Raw genomic sequence first — 19085 nt, forward strand, 5'->3', positions numbered from 1 at the left:
TTTCATAATTTATTGCTCTCTAAACCTCCCGCGTAAAAAAAGTAAGTCTTGGTAATATCAAATACATGTCTGGTCAAGATATTAGCCGTATTATAATTTGAATATGGCCATGCATCGAGTCTTGGTAAGATACTGGAAATGTTATTTTCTCAAATTATTTTCCATAACTAAAAAAGTATTCCGCTAGTGAGCAAATTGTTTAATAACTATTATATTTTTACACTGTGCAAAATTGATTCGCCGACTTTTCAGTTAACTGAATTACGTACTTTCATTGCCATATTTCTTTACAAAACTTGACATTCAATCACACAGGAATTTGACTCTCTATGCGAACGGTTTTCTTTGATATTTCAAGATCTTGAAACACACCTTATGTTACACTAAAATTGAATAATCGGTGCATGAATCAGTTTTTCACTGTGTACTATATAAGTATTATATGCATGTTTCATTTACGAATAAATAAAAATAATATTTAAAAATAATATTTATTCAACAAGATGTTATAATATTTTACTCTATCTCTACATTATTTACAAATTCAATCACATAACTATTAGATGACATACTTAGGTAAAAACATACGCTTATCAGTTGTATAACATTTACTGCAACACATTCTCCAATGTTTAAAATGGAATGAATATAATTTAAAGAAATATTAGCATTGTTATTTTGAAATATATTATTACAAATATGATACTTTTGTATTATTGCATATGGAATGGGGTGACAATCACAATAACCTATACAGTGGCACATTAAAATCTTAAGAAAATATTTTATTAAACCAAAACAGTCCTCATTATCATTAATAAATTTACAGTGGGTATTATCAAACTTAACTGACTGTCGATAATCTGAAGAATAAAAGCAAATGTTATCTTTTAAAAGTCTAAAAAATTTGAAACATCTTGAATAGTTGCAATTTAATAGTATTTGTTCATCTTCTGAGAGTAAGTGTGTGTGTTCAATTTCTTTTCCACATATATAAATATTGTTTTCTATTAATTTTAAGTTTAGTTTATTTTTTACCTTTTTTAAATTGAATAAATTTCCTCTGTGATCCAATTCAGGGAAATTATCAATTTCATAATTATATAAACACGTATATTGTAAAATTGATGAGCTTATTTGAATTTCTGACCTTTTACTACTGCGTATAAACTTTTTTAAAGAACCATTTAGACTTTCAAAAGGAAAGCAACTAGTAACCCACAAAGGCCCAAAATCTATTACGCACTGAGACAGATGTAACAGAGAATGAATGTTGCAAGTCATGTGACACTTTCCATAAAGTTGTTCACATTGTGAGATAAATTTATGTAAATTTCTTGATGCTAATTCAATTTCTTGTCTAGTTATTGAATTTTTCATTAACAAATAGATACTAGATACAAATAATACATAATGGGTAACATAAGCTGGTTCTAATATATCGAAAAGAATAGGCAAACTGTAATAAAATAACCATAATTTCAGCTCAGATGCTTTCCAGTAACTAAAATGCTTGCTAATGGATCGTGGATAATGGCTGACATTACATGGTGGTCTTATTTTACTTAATTTATTATCAATAACATTTATAAATTAGGAAATAGAAAAGTGTTCTTTACTATATTTTTTATCGAACCAAAAATTTGTTAAATTTTTTGTTACACCTTCTATGACACAATGCATCGAATCGATACAAGTTGTTCGAATAAATTTATAAGCCATAGACGAAATTATTGTTGGGCCTTTGACTCCGTAAATTGCAATATTATTAACAATTGCTTCTTTTGCTTGTGCTATCGTATCTTGTTCGTTTCTTAATATAACATTTTTCTTATATGGATAGACTCTGGTACCGTTAAGATACTCTCCCATATCAGTACATTTTTGACAACCGTATTTACCGTTAAATTGTTTCATATTAAGAAACAAACATTTGCCGGTAAATCGCAGGTTCCACATATAATAATACCTCTAATTATTATATCTGAATTATTAATTTTTACTGAAATTCCATTATAAATTTCCTTAATACTTTTATACAATGGTTTTAAAAATAAGTTAACATCTGGTTTCTTTTCACCGTATACAATAAACCCGTTAGTAATAAATTTTGTAATTGAAACCGTTTACTGTAAGGCAATTCGTTAATTATTAAACATAAAGGCCAAATTGAAAATTTAGACGATTTAAATGGTGATACACCATCGATGTACCAAGTGAAAGAAATATTGATTTTATTATTTAATATTTCTCCTTCTTTATCCAGCTCTTTATATATTTCTCCATCGTAAATATCCGCAAAATCATTTGTAAGATTGCGATTAAATCTATGTTGAATATCTTTTACGAAAGTTTTTCTAAGAAATAATGATTTTATTTGATTTATTAATGGGATTTCAATAAAGCTGGATAACTCTACATTCTGTCCACAATTAAGGCAGTTTTCGTTTTCTGTTAAATCTACGTTGCATTTTTTGCAATAAAAATGCTTCCGTATATTATTTTCACACTTAAAATTAAAATGTTTTTTTAGCTTGTACAAGCTTTTAAAACATTTGTTGTTTACAGGACAATGCATTTCAATCAATTGTAAAATATCATTTACCATTGCTTTTGTACAATTATGCCTTGTAACTACTGATAAAATGCAACATGCACTTTCTTTAATTGTCAACTGCGAGTATTGATGAATTAATGAGTTATCATTCTGATTATCATCATCGTTTAAGTTTTCATCTTCCGATTCATCCTCATCTGAATTATTTTCATTCGTCCAATCTTCGAATCCATCAAATAGCTCGTCAGCATCCGATATATAATTATCTATAAAATAATTTTTACAGAAATGTCAAATTGGCAAATTTCCTTATATTTATTGTTAGTTTAAAAGGTCAAATAATAATCGACATTGGTTCAATTATTTACCTTCAGAATTATCTTCACTCATTATATCAGTGTTATCAAATTCATTAAATATTGTCTCCATAGTAGAATTATTTTCCTCCATAGTTATATTCCTATTTTCTATGGAATTTTCGGTAACCATTTCGGTTATTTCATTGTCAATTAATTCATTTAAAGTAATTCTACAAAATAGAGAATAATTCATTTAACCAATCTTAACTCAATATGAACGTACAATCTATGTCTGAATATTCAAATATACCTGTTTATATTTTCTAACTTTTTTTTTATGATTCTTTTACTGTTTGTAGAATAATCTGCAAAATTAATGCAGCGTTTCGGCATCGCAGCCTTTTCTTTTAACCTTTTCTGTAAAAGAGATAAAGAACTGCAACTACTTTAGAAGCAAAGTTTTATTGCTTTGTAAGGATGTAAGATTTATTTGGTTGACAAGGCAACATCAACATTGGATATTACAAATTGTGTTCCGTTTCATGCATATGCGACCATAGTATGCTATACTTCTACAGGGTCTTTTTCTAAACTGGAAACATAGGAGATACCGTGTTATCGGACTATAAGCTCTAATGATGGAATCCAAGAGCGTTGATTGGACAGTATCGAGTAGTGCCAACTTAAAGTAGGTCATTGCCAATAAAACGGATGTGATAAAAGTTTTATCCGCCATGTTGAGTGTTCATTAATGGTGCTCATGCTGTTTATAAATAGAAAGAGGTGTAAATAGAAGAAATGTCAAAATGTTGAGGTTACCGAGGGAAAATTTAAAAATATCAGAGTGAAATTATGGTACAAATATTAATTGACAGTTAAATTATATGTAATGTTTAGTTAAAAGTAGTATTTAATGTACTAAATATTACTTTTAAATTGTTTTTTTAAGATTTTGTTGTTTTCTTTTAGACTCGTCAGAAGGCTGCGCTGCTAGGACATTAAATAATAGGTAGAATAAGGAAATTTAATAATGTATTTTCAATATAAACATGTAATAATTCGTTTTTAAAGATATATTAAAAATAAACTAAAAAAAATTTTTACACAAATAACAATTGCAACATTAAATTTTTATTTACAGGTACAAATCAAATAAACCTCCAGCAACTGCAGAAAAAAGTTCTATTCTCTTCTCAAAGTACCCTAATACCTTCTGCAGTTGCTGGAGGTTTATTTGAGTTGTACCTGTAAATAAAATTTTAATGTTGCAATTGTCATTTTTGTAAAAATTGTTTTTAGTTTATTTTTAATATATCTTTAAAAACGAATCATTACATGTTTATATTGAAAATACATTATTAATTTTCCTTATTCTACCTATCATTTAATGTCCTAGCAGCGCAGCCTTCTGACGAGTCTAAAAGAAAACAACAAAATCTTAAAAAAACAATTTGAAAGTAATATTTAGTACATTAAATACTACTTTTAACTAAACATTATATATAATTTAACTGTCAATTAATATTTGTACCATAATTTCAATCTGATATTTTTAAATTTTCCCTCGGTAACCTCAACATTTTGACATTTCTTCTATTTACACCTCTTTCTATTTATAAACAGTATGAGCACCATTAATGAACACTCAACATGGCGGATAAAACTTTTATCACATCCGTCTTATTGGCAATGACCTACTTTAAGTTGGCACTACTCGATACTGTCCAATCAGCGCTCTTGGATTCTATCATTAGAGCTCTATAGTCCGATAACACGGTATTTCCTATGTTTCCAGTTTAGAAAAAGACCCTGTATAGTAAACATTATATAAATTATATACTTCATGGACTTTAATTGTGTGTTCTAATGGAGAAAAGTTGACGATCGCACTTAAGTTTGAAGTTGGTAGGACAATCGATATGATAGATGCTTTTCACATTTCATTCGAGTGTAGATTTTATTGATTAAATATTAATCTGTATTTGCTCTCAGGTTAGAGTATTATTAAAAATTTTAAATCAATTTGCATTAGAAAATGTATACTCTCGTGCAATGGAAATAGTAGTGGTAGCTAGGGGGTTCCTGTGACACGGTGGTGAGGGGAGTGCGGGTGTGCGGGGGGAAGTGTCTTGGGTTCCTGTGACATGGTGGTGAGGGGGGTGCGGGTGTGCGGGGGGAAGTGTCTTCTTAAGAGCTAGGGTTTATTGGGTGATGAGGAGGGTGCGGGTGTGCGTAGGAAATGCTTTGGCTATGGGGAGTGAGAGAGAGAGAGAGAGAGATCCCTCTCACCCTCTCTTTCTCTCTTAGAGTCTCTCACCCCTCTCCCATCAGCCTAGGGCCCGGATGGTTAATTATCCTACGGGTCCACTAGTTCTCTAAGGCTTACCCCCTCTCCCATGTCACTAGGGTCCGGATGGTTAGTTATCCTACGGGTCCACTAGTTCCCTAAGGGTTACCCCTCTCCCATCACCCTAGGGCCCGGATGGTTAGTTATCCTGACAGTTACCCAGAGAACTTTTTTTTGTATTTTAGTTGGTGGAGGAAAAAGTTTCTTTTTTCTCCACTAGGTAGCGATCACGAAAATTACTGGGGCAGCTACACCGCTAGGGGTCCTAAGCATCTTACGGACTGCCATTTTTGATTTCTTAGTCCTGCCCTCGGAGGGTCTTTTCTCCCTCCACATACTTATCCTAGACCCTCCCACTATTTTCCTACTATGGACCCGCCATTTAACTTGATTTCACATTTAACCATTTTTCTTCCCTCTCAACCTACCTCTACACCATTGAAGGGTCTTTTTCCCTCCACATACCCATTCTATTCCCTCCTACTATTTTCCTCCTTGGGTCCTTCTTTTAATTTCACATTGTACCTTTCTTGAACCTTGGATACAGATTCCTTTTTTCTTATACAAGCTGTCGATAAATATAAAGTGAAAAAATATGCAGTATCAAATGGTTATTAATTTAGCGTATAGACAGAATTCTCAAGTAATTCCTATAATTACAAGAATAATAGGTGAAATCATGTCAAATTTATTTCCTTTTTTCTTTTTTCTGTTTTTTTGTTTTTTTTTGTTTTTTACAGATTAAATTAAGGGAAATAGGAGTAGAGGAAAAGAAAGAGTCTTTTAAATAAAATTTATCATATAATTAAAAACGAACATGAAACTTATATAAAAACTAATACAAATGAAACTTATATAAAAGCTAATACAAATTAAACTTATATAAAAAACTAATACAAATTAAACTAATATTTAGCCCATTCAGCTAATAACAGACTCTGAAACATACAAAAAAGTTATTAATATCAAGTAAATTGCGAACTTAATTTTTATTATTTACCTTCTATTTGTTTTCGCACCCACTTTGCGAAAACATCCACCTCCTGGTAGACACAGTGGATTGGTTTTCCTGATCTGCCACTGAATTTTAATTTATGCAGTTCGCATGGGAGGTTGAAAGTTGTAAAATGTTGCCTTAAATTGTCATACTTGGGGCACTTGTAATATTCCAAATTAATGCATTCAATGCCCATTAAATTTAGAATATCACGTTCTATAGTGCCCCCTTTGTATGCAACTACTGGATACATATAGTCTCGTTGCACAATTCTTATGAAGTCATATATTTCACTTTGTATATACTTTTCAAAACCCATATTTCCATATTCTATGCCATGTACATTTCTATACACATAGTTAGCACTTTTTTGATCTTTAATACTTAAATCATGAAATGTGTTATTCACTTTAAACGAGGCGTAATATGTGTAATCAGTTTTTACATCTTTTATGGCTACTTCTTTATATACTATTTTCTTGTTCACCATAAATCCATCAATATCTATTATATGGGTGATACTGTTTAAACTGAACATTTTCTAACTTGAGCGAAAAAATAAAGTAGTATTCAATATTCTAAAGCTAGAACTGAACTGAAGACTACCCTACACGCTCCTCAAGATCTTTTAAATGCTGTAAGGGATGTGAAAAATTTGGTCTGTGGTGGGAGGTGACTAACCAGACACTTTTAGAAACACCATTGGTCCAAAGAGAGAATAGTTAAGGATAGTGGGAGAATTGAAATACTTGGTTTGAAGAGAAGGGGAAAACTTTAGAGAAACAAAAAAAGAATATATTTAAAATAACGGCAAAGTGTAATAAATTTAGTATTAAAAACGCTAACATGATGATCCCAACGTTCGTCGATTTTCAAGGATTCCATTTAATGGATAAGACATTTATAGTTAAAGAATTTGCAGTTTTACAAGAACTAAAAGTGCATCATATTTTATTTTCACCCCCCTTTCCACATACTTGGTTAAGTGAAGAGGAGAGAAAGAAAACAGAGTAAGTATATTTTATAAAAAACAACGAATTATTATTTTCAATGAATAAGGAATTTCTTTTTCAGTTCAATCTTTTTCAATCATCATGGCTTAAATTGGATGGATGGTTTTTCACCATATTATAAATATAAAGATATTATAAAAAAATATGTATATGAGGATACGGTTTTTGTAAAAGGGGTGGAAAAGTTAAATTGGTTAAAGAGTATTTGTGATTTAGAAATTAGTAATGTAGATGAATATGTGTGGGGAAATTATAATTTAGAAGATGGTTTATATAATTCACAACTTCCTATTTGCATGAATCATGAAGGTATATGCGCACTGAGAAATGTATATTATATGAAATATATGTATGAATCAAAAATCTAGAATATATGTATATTTTAAACTTGAATGCATTCTTTTTACTTCAACGCGAAACCTGATCCGTAAAGTATTTATGTTACTGAAGTGTCTCGGAGACTGATTATTTGAAGGGTTCTCCATCTAAGATTTTTCATTAGTTTCACGCTGATCATTTAAACGGAAAGAAGTACGATGTCGCTTCTAAATAGAGTTTTAAATAGCCAGGATGAATATCGTGAGTGGGTACGTGATTGTCGCGATTACATTAAAAAATTTAGAGTTGCTAGCCGCAATGCACGTATAGGGGCAAGGCAGAAAATATTTACGGAAATTGCTCAGATACAGTGTCGATTAATCAGAGCAGCAAGAGAAAAAAGTTATTCTTCAAATCACGCTCTTAAGAATCCCGATTTAAGAACTCAGCATGATTATCGCGAGTGGGTTTGCAAGTGTCGTGATTATATTCGAGATTTGAGAGAATCCAACCGGAATGCAACTCCAGATGCTATACAGAAAAATCTTGCAGAAATAAAATGTATTCGAAAGTTACTTCTCCATGCGGCGAAAAATAAAAATTCAATTGGAGCGGGCATTAATGCGGAAAAGCTTATTTGGAAAGATCTTGATTCATCATTTAAAAGTCGAATGTGTAGTGGTATGATAGTAAACACTAATTATATCGAACCACATGAATTTCTATTGGCAGCATCAGAAATGCTGCAATCCTACATGAACAAAGTATTCAGTAAAGTAAGCGCTGTTAAGATAAATATGGTATTCAACGGACAATTTATTTGCAAGGAAATTAGTGATATCAAATATATTTCCACAAAAAATGTGATTTTATTCAAGACTGATACTTTTAGTGATTGGTATAAAACAAACGTCATAGATAAAATTTTAACAAAATTAGGTGAATTTCAAGAGCGTGATAGTGGGTGGGCTTTGGAAAAAATATTAAATTTAATTGTGAATATTAATCACTATAATCCACTACATGCAGGCTGTGGAATCGACCTTCCAAAATATATTAAGAACAAACATGCAGTGATAAACATACAGAGTGATGATAATACATGTTTTGCATGGGCTGTAACGGCTGCACTCTATCCGACTATTTCAACTAAAAACCCACAACGACAATCTTCATACCCCCATTTTAAATCTGTTTTCAACGTCAGAAGTATAACATTTCCAACCACATTAAGGCAGATACCTAAATTTGAAGAAGATAATGATGTGTCGATTAATGTTTTCACCATGGTGGATGAGCAGGAAGGGCAGGAGAATAAAATTATTGCACCTCTTCAACTCACAAAATGTGAGAAATCGAGACATGCGAATCTTCTTCTTCTCGAACATCAAGGTGCAGCACATTTTTTATGTATCACGAATCTTTCTCGCTTGCTAAAGAAACAACTGACTCGAAAAAAACAATCTCATCTTATTTGTAATCGGTATGTTATACTGTTTATATTTTAATATAATTTTATTTAATGTTTATATACTAATATGATTTTTCTCTTAGATGTTTACACTATTTCTTCAATGAGGATAAACTTCAATCTCATAAACGTGATTGCAGTCAGCTCAATATAAACGTCCGTATACTGCTACCTGAAGAGGACCGTTGGGTGTCCTTTAAAAATGACAAGAACAATGAGAGGACCCCATTCGTCGTATATGCAGACATTGAATGTTTATTAGAGAAAGTGAATGAAACGAGCGGTAATAGTAGTATTTATCAAAAACATTTACCCTTTAGTGTAGGATATTATTTTAAAAGCGTTCGTGATTCATCGCTCTCAACCTATAAATCATATCGTGGACTCGAGTGTATAGAATGGTTTGTGCGAGAACTCGATAAAATTGCTAGCATAGCGAGCGAAAAACTAAAGACTGTAGTGCCTATGAGAACGCTAAGTATTAGCGAAAATTTTCGTCATAACAATGATCCCGACTGTCATATATGTAAAAAGCCATTTCTTCCAAATCAAATACGTGTTCGCGATCATGATCATTTAACAGGTAAATATAGAGGACCCTCTCACAACAATTGTAATTTAAACTATAAAGATTCGCACGTTATTCCAGTAATTTTTCATAATTTATCTAATTACGATGCACATTTCATCTTCAATGCGATCGCAAACATGTATGAGGGTTCAGTATACCTGCTACCTGTACATAAGGAAAAGTATATTTCATTTACAAAATACATACGGAAATATAATATTCAGCTCAGATTTATTGATTCATTTAAATTTCTTGCATCAAGTTTAGACAAATTGAGCTCATACTTGGAGAGATCTCAATTGCAAAACTTAGAGTCAGAATTTTCGAATTTAAATACGGAACAATTTAATCTACTAACAAGAAAAGGTATTTTTCCTTATGATTACGTAGATAATCTGAATCGTCTGGAAGAAAATGCTTTACCGCCTCGCAAGTTATTCTATAACAAATTAACTGACAGTGATATTAGTGAAGAGGCATATAATCATGCTAAGGAGGTATGGATCAATTTTCAAATACAAACACTTGGGGAGTACAGCGATCTCTATTTAAAAACTGACGTATTATTACTGACAGACGTTTTTGAAAATTTTCGCGATAGCTGCATGGAAAATTATAATTTGGATCCTGCACATTATTTTACACTCCCAGGCTTCACTTGGGATGCAATGCTTAAATATACTAGAATAAAATTGGAACTTTTCACTGATGTTGAAATGTTGCTTTTCGTAGAACGCGGAATACGTGGTGGTTTGAGTCAGTGCTCTCACCGCTATGAAAAAGCAAACAATCGGTATATGAATGATTATGACTCAACAAAACCAAGCAAATATTTAATGTACTATGATGTAAATAATCTATACGGATGGGCAATGTGTCAAGCTCTACCTACTCATGGATTTCGCTGGATTGAAGATACTAACAACTTTGATATCTCTAGCATACCTATAGATTCATCTGAGGGTTTTATTTTAGAGGTAGACTTGGAGTATCCAAGCGTACTTCATGATAATCACTCTGACTTGCCATTTTGTCCGGTACGTGAGGCTCCGCCCGGAGCACGACAGAAGAAGCTACTTGCAACTGTCGAAAATAAGGAGCGTTATGTTATACATTATCGGGCTTTACAACAATGTATTCGTCATGGAATGGTACTGAAACGTATCCATCGCGGATTAAGATTCCAGCAATCTGCCTGGCTAAACAAATATATAGACTTAAACACACGTTTGCGAGCTGCATCTAAAAATGAGTTTGAGAAAAATCTTTTCAAACTAATGAACAATGCAGTGTTCGGTAAGACGATGGAAAATGTAAGAAATAGAGTTGATGTGAGGCTAGTTAGTAAGTGGGAAGGAAGATATGGAGCAGAAGCATTGATATCCCAACCAAATTTTCACAGTAGCGCCATATTCAACGAAAATTTGGTTGCGGTAGAATTAAAAAAATTAACGGCGAAATTTGATAAACCTATATATGTAGGTATGAGTATTCTAGATATTTCAAAAACATGTTTATACGAATTCCATTATGAATATATGCTTCCAACGTTTGGTAGTAAATGTAGAGCATTGTATACCGATACAGATAGTTTGATATACAGTATCGAATGCGATGACATTTACACGATCATGAGAGAAAATCTTTCAAGATTCGATACTAGTGATTATTCGCCTAATAACCAGTATAATTTACCTCTAGTAAATAAAAAAGTGCCTGGTTTGATGAAAGATGAGAATAACGGGAGAATTATGACTGAGTTTATTGGGCTGAGATCGAAAATGTATACATTTAAAATACAAGATAAAATTTTTAAAAAAGCTAAGGGCGTTAAGAGTTGCGTTATCGCTAGAAAAATAACGTTTGAAGATTATAGAGACTGCTTACAAAATTTTACTGTTCATATCCATAATCAAAATTTAATTCGTTCAAAATTGCATAATGTTTATTCAATTGTACAGCAAAAAATTTCTCTCAGTCCACATGATGATAAGCGCTATATTGTACAAGGTACTGTATCAACTCTACCATGGGGTCATTATAGGATAAATGAAATAGAATTAAGTGAAGTAGATTTAAATGAAGATTAAATAATTGCTTCTTTATTAATAAATTGTATGTTACAAAATATTGTTTTTATTTATCCATGAATTATGTGTATTATTGAATCCTAACCACTTTACAAAGACTTTGTCCCCCTTCTTACGTAATACCTTCTCAACTAGATATACATTAGGATTAGCAGTTTTTAAAAGTTCATGTTCGTAGAATCCACCATATATATCTGTACCACTAGAATCCCTTAGTAAATATGTAACAGGATTTGTTTTCTGCACTTTTATAATTTCAAATATTTCAGTTGTCCAATTTGGTGTGTAGCCTTTTGCAAATACATTCTTATATTTACTGATTCGTACAAAATCACCGACTTTGAACTTGGCACGACCAACGATCTTTATATTACTGAATACTGTTGCTAAGAGCTTATTAGCATGTTCAGGTTTCACATCGGCTGGACGCATTCCTATAGTACGATGTTTTCTTGAATTGTATTTGTCAACCAGTTGTTGTAGCATAGCTCTCCACTTGTAATTTCCATTCAACGTAAATCCTTTCCACATTTCTGTCTTCAACGTTCGATTCCAACGCTCGACTATGGTTGCTTTCAATACACTGTATGTTGAGTAATGATTTATTCCATGCTTTTTCATAAGCGATTGGAAATCACTATTATAAAATTCCTTGCCATCGTCGGTCTGTAGATTTTTCGGACATCTCCCACTCTTCAGGATTTTCAGCAATGCAGCTGTCACTTCCTTGCCTGACTTGGTTTTCAGGGCTATTGCCCAGCCATATTTCGACAATGCATCAATAAATGTGAGAATGTAGTGGTAGCCTGCGTCTGCATAGTTTCTCATGTCTACCAGGTCTGCTTGCCAGAGGTCATCGAAGCCTCGTATTATTACCCGTCTACGTAAAAAGTTCCGTCTGGCAGGCACATGCAACTCTTCTACCAATTGCTTCTTCTCCTCACTACTCATAATTATTCCACTACGTGTTATGTTTACAGCAGGTCATCAAGCACTGGCGGTAGTATAAGTTTCTTCAAGGCATAATTTATATCGTCTTCTCTATTCTTCTCATTTGCAAAATCTTTTTTTGCCAGCTGATTAGAGAAATATTCTACAACAATTTTCAATCCAACAATCATATCATTTCGTAATTCCTTGTCTTTTCGATCCAATTTATAATCATTATGATCGACTTTATCAACCAATTTATCGATTCTTATACCAATTTCATCAATTTCATCGATTTTTTTCATTAGAGTTGTAAATTTTTCCTCAAGAATGTTACATTTTAGGTAATAGTGAGTTAGCTTCTCACTGTATTCAAACAATTCTCTCATTAAGCTATCACGTACAGTCATCGAATTACGTAACAGAGCAGCCATATTCACCGCACTTGTCTCATCCGTAACATCACATTCTAAGTTTGAAATTATTTTCTTCTTGGCATTAAATGCATTCTTTTGTTTATCAAACTTTAACGTATCATTATCAATTTTGTGGAAATAATTTCTCACTTTACCGGTATTGAAACCAGCTCCAAATTTATTTATTGTCATAGTGAAGTAGTACGTGGAACTGAGAAAATCTTGAAACTGCAATCTCTTTTATATAGAATAACGCTTTCTTCTCTTATTTAGATCCTGCCAATTTGTAACTATTATGATCGATTTTATCATTCAATTTTTCGATTCTTTCATCAATTTCGTCGATACGTTTTTTCAACAGATTTGTCATTTTTTCTTCTAGAATTTCACATTTTAATGCATATTCATTCAGCTTCACACTATATTCATTCAGTTCTTTTGTAAAGCTATCACGCAGTGGTGTCAAATTACTCATCAGAACACTGATATTCACCGCACTTGTCTCATCAGTAACATCAGATCCCAAGTTTGAAATTATTTTCTTCTTGGCATTAAATGCATTCTTATATTTATCAAACTTTAACGTATCATCATCAATTTTGTGAAAATAATTTCTCACTTTACCAGTATTGAAACCAGCTCCAAATTTATTTATCGTCATAGTGAAGTAGTACGTTGAACTGAGAAAATCTTGAAACTGCAATCTCTTTTATAAGATGATACCTTCTTCATGGAGCTCCTCAATTATTGACTGTATCTCATTATGGTGATTCGTATGACCAGCAGCAGATGATGCAATTAATAGTTTTAATCGCTCGACCAGTTCGTTTGGATCGTTCCAATGTACATAGCTCACGGGATTATTATTAACACGCATATATCCCTTGCCTTGTACAAGTTTTGTCTTCGGTGGAAATAATTCACTAATTATTTTCTTCCATTTATGTCCCTTATTCCCACGAAGCTTTCCTGTACTAATGTTATCTGCTCTGTGCACATTAGTTTGAGAAAGAATACTTTTATATGTGTCTAAATCATCTTTAGTATAATCTTCAGGTTCTTTCATGAAGATCAATTCAAATAGACCTTTCGTGCCAGGATAATACTCCTTATCGATAATAATAAAATTACTGTAATCATCAACATTAAAAGCACATTTCGCAAGCCACATTTTATTCGTCACTTTATCTAACTTAACTCCAAAATTACTGTCAATTTTATCCTTAGCATTATTCGTCAACAATTCTATATATTTGGATGCAATTGAACCAGACTTTATCGTACTTCGATTAGCATCTTTTACATCCTCGATGGATGTATGCACAGGTAATTCTATTTGTCTCGCTAAATCTTGCGTGCCATATTCATTATTCTTCTTCACCTTCTCCTCCTCCCCCTCCCCCTCCTCCTCCTCCTCCTCCTCCTCTTCATCATCTTCCAGAGAAAGGTACTGTGTTTCGTGCGACTGTGGATATTCCTGCTCATAATCCGATGAATGACCTTGAACGTTAATTCTGGAGCTGCGTATGAAATCTTTCCGCTGTGGAGTCGATGTGAGATAAGACTTTCTTCGTTTCATCGGAATTATGAAAGATTCCTCGTGTGAGAGAGATCTCTTTATAGGTTCCATTTTCATCTCATGTTTCGGTGCAACGAAAATTGCTTGATTATTTTCGGTGAGCTTCTTTAATGGTTCAACTATTGGTTTAAAAGTTTCATTTAAACTGTCTTCCATCATTACTCTGTCTGATTTGAGTGCGCGATATTTTTGACGAATTACTTCACTTGCCTCAGCAATCTTCTTTAGAAGCTTTTTCTCCTTCATTTTGTAAAGCTATTCTCTATTCAATATATAGACTTGTTCAACGTTCAAGGTTAAACTAACATTTTTGACCATTAACATCACTCTTTAATCACAGCATATTTATTGAAACCCTTTCGATATCGTCCATTTTGCATTGCACTGTCTTTATCAATTACTAAAAATCCATAATCACGCTTCCAACAATTTGAACACAATTCATAAAATTTTTCAAACGCCATATCTGTATTTACATGTTCGTTATATATATGTTTTAGGTTAGTTCCATCTTGTTTAAAAATAATTAAAAAATTTGCATTATCACGTATTAGATGTTTTGGTATCCTTGCATAAGTCTGACAAAGATAAAAGCAATCAATCTTAGAATGTCTACCCATGGAGAAGTAGTCTCTTATATTGTCTTGCTTATCGGTTGCAACATCATCAAATATGAAAATTGAATTTGGTAGTGCTTCAGCTACTTTTATAACCTCACTATTATTAGAAAATTGGAAATAACTAATTTCTTCATTGTCCGATAATAGTCGCTCCAAGTATCGATATTTTGGTTGCTGCAACGATTTTGAATAAACGTATAGGTTTTCAAATCTCACACCCTGAGGGCTTTCTATAAGGCTCAGCAATACATTTGTTTTTCCACAATTTGAAGGGCCACAAACTATACAGCGTATGGTTGATGGGAGTAGAGGTCCGTGACGTCTCATGCATTTATCGGTTGTTCGGTAATCTATATTAGAAACACGAATACCGAGCGGCTGCTTTACGAAGTCCATGACTGAAAACTCTGTGGTCATACAACCTATTTATAGGAATGAAATGAATTGTTTGATCAGTTCTCATCATGCCGTTATTAGTGTTAGATGTGTCAAGTTTGGAGGTATTAACCGCTGAGCAGTTTGAATACATACCGAAAATTTTACTTTTAAAGTACTTTCCGCGTAGTATTCAAGAGGTTTGGAATAAATTGCCTGAACATATTCGTGCAGATCCTGAAGTACAACAATATCGCTGGTGTTTTAAACATCATAATCTACCTAATACAGATCACATTGATGGACCGCTCCCTTCAATAAAAGATTGCTGGGCTTGTCAGCAAACTCTGTGTGAGAAACAGAAAGAAAGTTCCACATGGTAAGCTGCGGTTGTGGAACTTTTTTCAATAAAATACTGAATAAATTACCGTTCGAAGTACACATACCTGGCTACAATTATTGCGGACCAGGTACTCGACTTCGAGAACGGTTAGCACGTGGTGATCCTGGTATAAATCCTCTAGACGAAGCCTGTCGTGAACACGATATCGCATATTCAATATATAAGGATCTGCCACCACGTCACCAGGCTGATAAAGTTCTTGCACAGCGTGCACGAAAACGTATCACTGCTAGTGACTCATCTTTACGTGAACGAGCAGCTGCAGCAGCAGTCTGGGCATCCATGAATGTAAAACGAAAACTTGGCTTAGGCCTACAAGTGCATGGAAGAAGCATGAAGAAAAGAAAAATTCGTGTACCGAAGAAACGAGGAGGTTTATTGAGGAAAAAGCAATTTACTCAACAAAAAAAACGGGGGGGTTTATTACCTCTGCTCCCACTGTTGAGTGCAGTGGGCGCATTAGCTGGGGGCGCAGCAGGTATAACAAAAGCTGTAAACGATGCGAAAGCATCCAAGAGACAATTGGAAGAGATACAGCGTCACAATCGTGTAATAGAAGGCAGGCGTGGACATGGTTTATACCTAACCCCTTACGGACGAAGGGGAGAGGGTTTGAAAAGGAGGAAAAAAACCTCACAAAAAAAAAAATAAGCAACCTCCCGAAATCTGGAGCTACTAGTAATATTCAATTATTACATGCATGTCAAGATATACCACATTTTCGAGGAGTTTTTATGCGCACATCTCTACCGCAAACCGTACTATGCAATGAGTGTGCAATCGTGAATCTTGATGAAGATAAAGGTTCTGGTACACATTGGGTTGCCTACGTTAAACGTAATAATTACGTAAAGTATTTCGACTCCTTTGGAAATTTGAAACCTCCAATCGAACTTTTAGATTATTTTGGTCCTTCTGCTATAATCTACTACAACCACGATCAATATCAATCGTATGATACAAGCATATGCGGTCAGTTGTGTGTCAAGTTTCTACGTGAACAATGTCTTTAACGGTTACGCTGTCTGACCGCGAGTCCATATTAGAGGCAGATTTTTTCCCACCGATCAATCTTCGGGAGGAGCAATATGAACTTGGTCTCGTAGACTTTCAGAGCTTCAATTCAATCGCTAATGTTGATGAGTCGAACAATAAGTTTTACTACGATACTGAAGATCTGACTATACCTACAGGTTGTTATGAATTGAGTGCTATAAATGATCTTTTGCGTACATTGATGCATGAGGCGGATAATGAAGATGTCATTATTCTACGTGCTAATAATAATACGTTGAAAAGTGAAATAAAGTGTAAATATCTGATCGATTTTACAAAACCTAATAATATAGGCTCTTTATTGGGTTTTTCGTCAGATCGAATTATTCAGCCGAACACTCTAGCCGAATCAGACCAGCCCGTAAACATTATAAGGGTGAATATTTTACGAATTGAATGTAATATTACTGCTGGTGCATATACAAACGGCAAACCTCAACATGTTATACATGAATTTTTTCCAAGCGTGCCACCAGGCTATAAAATCTCGGAAACACCGAAAAACGTCATTTACTTGCCAGTCATTGTGAAAGTAATTGACCGTCTTACTTTGCGCATTCTCGATCAGGAAAACCGTCTAGTAAATTTCGGTGGGGAAGAAATTACAATTCGATTACACATTAGAAAATGCTAATTTACAAGAATACTTATAAATCACCGATACCAGATGAGCCTATCATCAGTCCAACAGTTGCTGCAGGAGCAGATACATTGGGTGGGGATTACGTTAGAAGACCGCTAACAAGAAAAAATATAACCTTTCTTCAATCACTGGGTTTCAAGGTCAGAAATAAAAATGGACCTGTTGGACGTAACCGCACAACCTGTGTACGACAATCGCATTACTAAAATGGAAATACATGCTTACAATCCGTATGCAAATGCATCATTGGGAAATAGTGACGATATTCGAATTCCAATACAACAGCAAGATTTAATTCTTCTACCATGTGAGAGTTACCTATACATAGAGGGAAAATTAATCGAGGGCACTCGTGCTCAGGGTGCAACAGTTCAAGATACAGTGGGACTTGACTGCAATTCCATGGCATTCTTGTTCGATGAAATTCGCTATGAATTGAATGGTATTGAGATTGACCGCAGTAAGAATGTGGGTATTACTAGTTCCATGAAGAATCTCATTTCTCTGACTGGGGAGGAGAGTACGAGTCTACACCATTCAGGATGATTTCTATTAGATTATAAGCCTACGAAATATTTTAATTTTTGCGTACCACTGAAAATGCTGTTGGGTTTTTGTGAAGACTATAGAAGAGTCATATTAAATGTACGTCATGAGCTCGTTCTCATTCGAGCGCGTAATGATACGAATTCGATATATTCTTCAACGAAAATCACCGACTCCAAAATTGATGTTCAAAAAGTGCAATGGAGAATTCCTCATATATCATTGAATGAATACACAAAACTTCAATTTCTACGTATTATCGACCAAAACAAAAGCCTCACCATGGCTTTTCGATCCTGGGAACTCTACGAATACCCGCTTCTAGCAGAAACACAGAGGCATACGTGGGCTGTAAAAGCTGCAACACAATTGGAGAAGCCTCGATACGTTATTCTAGCATTTAGAACAAATAAGAAGAATACGCAGCATATGAAGGTGCTTGACTTCGATGATAGTATTGTTCGTGATATTAAAGTCTATCTTAATTCTGAATTTTATCCGTATGATCGACTTGATACTGATACTGAAAAATCACGATTTTCTGTACTATATGATATGTATGTTAAATTTATCCAATCCTATTATGCTGGAGAAAAACCGTCGAAACCAATGCTTGATTACAACAATTTCTTAGAATATGGCCCTCTCTTTGTCATTGATTGTTCGCATCAAAACGAATCTATTAAATCTGGCACAGTTGGCGTTAAAATAGAGATCGATTGTTCTAAAAATATTGCAAGTAATACTACTGCGTATTGTTTAATTATACATGATAAAATTGTTGAATATAACCCGCTTACAAGTATTGTTAGAAATGTATGTTAATCGCTAATAGACTATAGTTAAGCTTACCA

General features: G+C 33.5%; 1 protein-coding gene across 1 annotated transcript in view; it reads right to left on the reverse strand.

Moving 5' to 3' along the window:
* Nucleotides 1-883: 883 nt before the first annotated feature.
* The window catches only part of LOC136783648 (probable serine/threonine-protein kinase DDB_G0283337), a 41338-nt gene continuing 23136 nt past the window's right edge, over nucleotides 884-19085 (reverse strand). Inside the window, exons 2-9 of the mRNA XM_066743895.1 lie at nucleotides 4234-4273; nucleotides 4059-4101; nucleotides 3167-3273; nucleotides 2926-3086; nucleotides 2606-2823; nucleotides 2214-2509; nucleotides 1039-1459; nucleotides 884-898 (exon numbers count right to left, since the gene is read on the reverse strand). Coding sequence (XP_066599992.1) covers nucleotides 884-898; nucleotides 1039-1459; nucleotides 2214-2509; nucleotides 2606-2823; nucleotides 2926-3086; nucleotides 3167-3273; nucleotides 4059-4101; nucleotides 4234-4273 — 1301 coding nt within the window. The remainder of the gene's footprint in view (nucleotides 899-1038; nucleotides 1460-2213; nucleotides 2510-2605; nucleotides 2824-2925; nucleotides 3087-3166; nucleotides 3274-4058; nucleotides 4102-4233; nucleotides 4274-19085) is intronic.

This window comes from Prorops nasuta, unplaced genomic scaffold (assembly GCF_024137725.1).
Source record: "Prorops nasuta isolate Cenicafe-Biocafe unplaced genomic scaffold, Cenicafe_Pnas_1.2 PNAS00034, whole genome shotgun sequence".
Classification (NCBI taxonomy): Eukaryota; Metazoa; Arthropoda; class Insecta; order Hymenoptera; family Bethylidae; genus Prorops; species Prorops nasuta.